This window comes from Stylophora pistillata, chromosome 7, assembly GCF_964205215.1.
Source record: "Stylophora pistillata chromosome 7, jaStyPist1.2, whole genome shotgun sequence".
Lineage (NCBI taxonomy): Eukaryota > Metazoa > Cnidaria > Anthozoa > Scleractinia > Pocilloporidae > Stylophora > Stylophora pistillata.
The window spans coordinates 14,747,316-14,753,546 of record NC_142525.1 but is presented as its reverse complement, the minus strand read 5'-3'; the positions used below and the strand labels follow the sequence as shown (position 1 = coordinate 14,753,546).

Here is a 6,231-nt window from a genome sequence, read left to right as displayed (position 1 = left end):
CCGGCCGGGGCTCCAACCCTTGACCTCCCGCACAAACATTTCAGCGCTCTATCCATTGAGCTAACCGGGAGGCGGTGACTGCTGGGTGACTGCTGGCGCAAAAAGCACGTGACAAAATTTTTTTTTTTTGGATTTCGAAAATATTTTTTTGGATTTCAAATTATTATTTTGGATTTGCAAAATATTTTCGGATTACTGAGAAAATAATTTGCGGATCCACTAATTTTCTAAGGATTTGAAATAGTTTTTGATTTGTCAAACTTTTCGACAGTGAGTTTAAAATAAATATTGCGATTTGAAATATTTTTCGGGATTTGCAAAATATTTTTGGATTGTCTCTTTTCGGCTTCCGTAGTAAAGCATAAATATAATAGTTTTCATTGACTCCTTAACTTTGCATATTAAGTTATATGAGTTGCGGGGAACACCATGATCTGGGTAAAATAGAGCAGTCTGCCCTACAAAAGACGAACGTGACAAAACCCCATTTCAGTTAATGGGGATGAGGATACAAGAAGAAAATTTCCAATTAGTTAGGTTTCGGAGCAGGCTAAGAATTTTCGTACGAGGCGGTATCGCACGGCACGTTTGCTTATTACAATACGGGGTTTTTGTTGCCTCTGAATTATTCACTCTGATTAATTCGGGTGGTCTCTCATACAACAGGTTTTGAAATAGTCGAGAATTAAAGTGAAGAAAAAGCAAAGGAGTGATCTGATGAGAGTTTCCCTCTGAACCCTGTTCCACTGGTCTTCTGTTCCCACTGTTCCTCTGGCCCTTTGTACCCAGTGTTCCTCTGGTCCTCTGTATCCACTGCTCCACTGGTCCTCTTTGCTCACTGCTCTAATGATCCTCTGTACCCACTATTCCTCTGTTCCTCTTTATCCACTGTTTCACCAGTCCTTTGTACCCACTCTTCCACTGTTCCTCTGCGCCCCCTCTGGTCTTCTGCACCCACTGTTCCACTGGTCCTCTGTGCCCATTGTTTCTTTGGTCGTTTGTACCCACTGGTCCACTGGTCCTCTGTACCCACTGTTCCACTGTTCCTCCGTGCCTACCGTTCCTCTGGTTCTCTCTACACACTGCTCCACTGGTCCTTCAAACTCTAGTCAGATTACTCCCTAATGCTTTACGTTAATCATCAACTATTTCAAATCCCGGTATACGAGAGGCTACAATTGGAATGTCACTTCGGGGACTCAGAAATATGAGGAATACTTGCTACTAAACGTTTGAAGAACACTCGCGGCATCTTTCAAAAAGCGACAAAGAGTAGGCAAAAACTTCGCACGCGGCTGGGCTTTTGAGTGCTCGAAATCGAACAATAGTCAACATCCTGAACTGTCTGCGGTTTAGCTTCTTGATTTTGTACTTCGGTGCAGATTTCGAAAGTCATCTGAGGCACAACTAACTCTTAGAATAGCGACGCGTTTCTGCACCCAAGGATTGTGGGCGTAAAAAGAAAAAGAATTGCTCGTAGCGCTTAATAATGAGGGCCTACTCACAGACTATTTTCATGGTGGCAGGAAATTTAATTTCATTAGCTTTCCTTAATTTTTCGTAGACTTTCAAAAAGAGAGGTATGGTTCGTGTGAAATGTAGCATGAATAGTTTAGTTATCTGAAAGTGTGTGTAGCGTAGTTTTGTTGAAATGTAATAAAATTAATTTGATGTACGATATTTACATGTTTCTTACAACGTGGAGGTATCATTAAGGCGTTAAAAAGCAAGTCCAGTTAAGTTTGTCTCGTGAAGTTAAGTTAGGTGCTCAAATAAATATGGGAAATTAAATCTCTGCTCATGATAGATGTGTTCTTACGATGTGAAAATTGTGGTTGTCCAGCTGAAAAAATCGAGTAGCATGCAGTTATCTTAAAAATCTGAAGTGGGGTGATCAGATTTTCTAAATTTTAAATAATATCAGTTCAGCTTATAGCCACTACCAGTTTTAGAACGTCAACACATTTCTTTAATAGTTCACCTCTCGGTATTTGTCTTGATACTAGCAATAACGTTTGAACGATTAGAATGTGATGATATATTTTATAATTTGGATATATCAACAAAGTTGAAATGGTAAAGTGGCCACAGTAACGATTACAAAAGCTGACGTTTCAAGCGTTAGCCCTTCGTCGGAGCGAATTAAGGAATTGTGGGTTGTGTGTGCTTTTAAAGGCAGAAAATGGAGCTACGTTATTGGTGGGAACATGGCAACGAGAAAAACAAGAATAAATTAGTGGAATTAAAAACGTTCGTTGATCCCTGTGGGATTTAGACCGCCGGTTTGAAAGATAAGCTTTTGTTCAAGATTTTTACGGCTTTCCGTGCTACCTAAGTGTAAGGAAAGACCCGCAGATTGCCATATGTTGCTTAGAATGATTAGGTAAATTAAAATGCCTAGCGACTGGTTTCGATGTGTCCTTGTCATTCCTTTCCACGTCTCGAAGGTGTTCTCGGAATCGGTCACCTAGTCCTCTGCCTGTTTCGCCGATGTATATCTTTTTGCAATAAGTGCAAGTTATGCAATAGATTACATTGGCGGAGGTGCACGTGAAGTGATCGGTGATCTTAATGGATCGTTTAGGTCCCGATATTTTATCAGTGTTGTGATTGAGAGGACACGTTTTGCATCGTGCACGAGCGCATTTAAAAGTGCCTGGTTGGTTATTAGTCTGAAAAGAACTTCTGACCAAAAAATTGCCTATGTTTTTGTCGCGTTTGAATGAAATGAGTGGAGGCTGCGAGAAGATAGTGCTTGTCTCTGGATCGTTTTGAAGTAATTTAAAGTTTTTAAGAGTGGTTGTGAGGGTGAAACGTGAGAGTGAATGGAATGCGGTAGGAATCTTCCTTATGCGACGTTTGTAGTGCTGAATGTCGATCAATAAGTTGGGCGCGGTGGTAAACCGCTTGAACGACAGAAACAGGGTAACCACGTTTATCGAAAAACTGGCACATTGACTCTGATTTGTGGTGGAAATCAGAGTCATCACTACATAAACGACGAAGTCTTAGAAACTGAGAAAAAGGAATGGAATTCTTAACGTGAGATGGATGCGAAGACGAATATAACAAGTAATTATGCGAGTCTGTAGGTTTGTAATGCACACTAGTGCATAAACCGTTACCTTCAATTGAAACTTTGATGTCTAAAAAGGATAAAGAATTGTCAGAAATCTCCCAGATATATTTCAGAGCCGGGTGAAAAGAATTGACTGCGGTTATGAATTGTGATTCGCGCTTTCGTTTTGAAGCGTTACTGTAGCTTTGAAGGTTTCTGATGTATGGTGGCCGTTTATTTTTGTACTGGTTGCCAGAGGAACCAAGTCAAACTAAAAAACAAATACAGATTTTTTTAAATATTGAATAACATTTGAGAGTTTAACGAAATTTTAACTTACAATTCGTTGGGCATTCCTTACATCTTTTAGATCTTTTCGTGATCTCTGGCTGACCGTTATTTGAATATTAGATTCTTCGCGACTTTAAATAAAAAGAGGGGTTGGTCCCCAGACTCCCTGGGACAACGCTTTGGCGCCAAAACTATAAAACACTAAGTGGAAATCAAATTGAGTGAGCTCCTCTCTGGTAGAGGAGGTAGCGCCGATACAGTCGTCGATGTAGCGACCGTAGAGTTCAGGTTTGGACCCGTTGTATTGGCTGAAAAATTGATGTTCGACAAAACCTACAAAAAGATATATTTTATAGCTACGGAAGTTTTTATTTCTCTAATATACAGTATTCATTTAAAATATAATTTTCATCTTCAATTCTTAACAACTGATGAAAATATGAAAGCCTTCATTAACCTTAAATCTTGACAGTATGTTTTGATTGGTTCGATCTTCATTTCATTTTCATTTTTTGCTGAAAGAAGCTGACAGGAATGTTAATTGTAACTTGTCTAATTGCGCAAACGGGGATGGGTGATCATTGTACTACTTCATTTAATATATTAATTTTTCCACGGCGTGGTGATATTGTGATAACAGCTTTCTTGTGACTGGCTTTATAATTTAGATTAAGTTGTATGAGTAAGTTATCTGCGTGCTATTTTTCATTTAATAGTTTAAAAACTCGTGCTTCGTGTTTCATCGGGGTTTCCAAACACGAGAACTTTTATTGTTTTCGAGTGTTTGAAAACCCCGATGAAACATGAAGCACGAGTTTTTGAAATTGCTTCTCAATCGTGCACATTAGCCAAGAACAATGAAAAAATTCTGACTGATTTTGGCATCGAACGCGGAATTGCTATTGTTTTTCAGTAATTATTGGCCTTTGTTGTCAAATATTTTAGCAGTGTCACAAGTACCTGAGGACCGTCATTGTTTAAAGCGGAACACATATACATGCCTTGATCTCAGTTCGGTCATTCTTCATGAGATATGGCGTTGTCACGTTTTCGGCAAGCAGAAACAGCCGAAGATGAGATTAATCTGGTTCAAAACGCGGCACCCAAGGTTAATAAAGTGAAGTCTGGCCAGGTTTCTGATATATTGGCACCTAAATGCAGCTCTACAAGTAATGTTTCTTCCACTAGAGAAGTGTCAGAAACTACCGTAGAAGTTGGTAGTTCAACAAATACTTTGCATATTTCAAGAACTGTTGCATAAACATTAATGTAAACAGATTATTCAAATGTGAATAAACATAAGGAAAGTAATTTATATTCATATTGCTCAGTTGGTTTTGGAGATTCTGTAATTGCCTTAAAGCAATAAGAAAGCTTGTCAATTCATGTTGGTGTTGTGTCATTAATATTTAATTTAGGATAAATCCTCGATCAGTGGGGTTTGACATTTTATCAAGCTCTAGGGTTTGATATTTCATCAAAGTATAATGGAAAAGCCTCTGTCCAGTGTTTCATCGGGGTTTCTAAACGCACACATGTGGCCAAATTGGCGTATCGTGATTGGTTTGTAACGTGATGAATTATTAATGAGTTTGAGAAAAACTTTTTGATAACTACACTATCCTTTGTGGTCCATACAACAAAGTAGCAGAATTTGCGCTTTGTCAGGAACATCTGGCCTTGACACTGATGCCAGTAAACATGTGTGGTAGACAGCGTATAATTCCCTTCCTTCTCCTCCAAGTAAAAGTCTTTGTGCCCACAAGCTTCCTTGATTGTCGCATTTCGATGTGTGTAGGGGCACTTACACTCAATCACCGAGTCGTCTCCCACAAGTCCATCAGGGGAAGCACCCAGAACTCCCGACTCGTGTAGCCAAAGGCCGGTCTGTACAGGTGTAAAGTTTGTGATGTTGGTGAAGGATTTCAGGGCCTCAGTCTCATTGTCCTGTCCCCATGCAATTGCTTTAACTCCACTCAAGTTGTATTCCCCAAGTAGTCGCTTGATAAGAGACGGTGTAACTCTTTTTGCCTGGAGGACGGAGCCAAAATTACTGGCAGTCAGGCGGCCTCTACGAGCTTGGTGCCATGCAGGGCTGTTTCGCTGGCCAGCCGTGAGGGTGCTCACAACATTTATGGTTCTCTCCTCTACTTTGGCATTCTCAATCAAGTACTCAAATTGTTTTTCCTTGGTAGATGCCATAAGGAAACCTTCTGAGTAAATGATATCCTCAATCGTCTTGATCGGGAGAGGGGTAGCAGGTTGTGGTTCGGGACTCAAGATCCAGCAGGTCCCTGTAAATTTGCCATAGCGCTTTAGTTCGCTGTACAGCCACATCCGATCTTCTCGGCTAGGATCGCGCGCCAAAGGGCTGTAATCCTTCTTCTTCGGTGGCGCTGGAAACATCTGGCTTGCAGACTGTACGCTTTCTGCCTTTCGCTTTCGTTTCCGTTGGCATTCCAGGTCCGTCCTGCTAAGGTTATGGATGCCATAAATAAATATGGCTGCCGCGTGACTGCACTTGAACTCGCCGCGAGGACACTCGCATTCTCTGTTTTTTATTTCAAGGTTTTCATCGAGATAAATCTGATAAAAAGATAATTCGAAACAGACACGTAAGTTGCAATATATATTCCGCAATATAAACATTAAATTGGAGGTGAAATCGGGGTTGGGAGTTCTTCGAATTGAACATACGTGTTGTGATCCCAAATTGGCAACTTACTGTGACTTTGTAGTCCTTATTTTTCATGCTTGCTTGGACTTCACCTTTGATGACTCCCCTGGAATAAATAAAGCTTTGGACATGGTCGGATTTGAAGTGGTTTTCTCCGCGATCAAGCGATTTCCGCTCTCCAGAAAAGAAAGAAACGAGTGAGCAT

General features: G+C 40.4%; 1 protein-coding gene across 1 annotated transcript in view; it reads right to left on the bottom strand.

The window, feature by feature from the left end:
* Window positions 1-4,438: 4,438 nt before the first annotated feature.
* LOC111338491 (uncharacterized) overlaps window positions 4,439-6,231 on the bottom strand; it is a 1,887-nt gene continuing 94 nt past the window's right edge. The window contains exons 1-3 of the mRNA XM_088726375.1: window positions 6,075-6,231; window positions 4,885-5,935; window positions 4,439-4,599 (exon numbers count right to left, since the gene is read on the bottom strand). The exon at window positions 6,075-6,231 is cut by the window's right edge and continues 94 nt beyond it. Of these exons, the coding sequence (XP_088582501.1) occupies window positions 4,439-4,599; window positions 4,885-5,935; window positions 6,075-6,231 (1,369 nt within the window). The remainder of the gene's footprint in view (window positions 4,600-4,884; window positions 5,936-6,074) is intronic.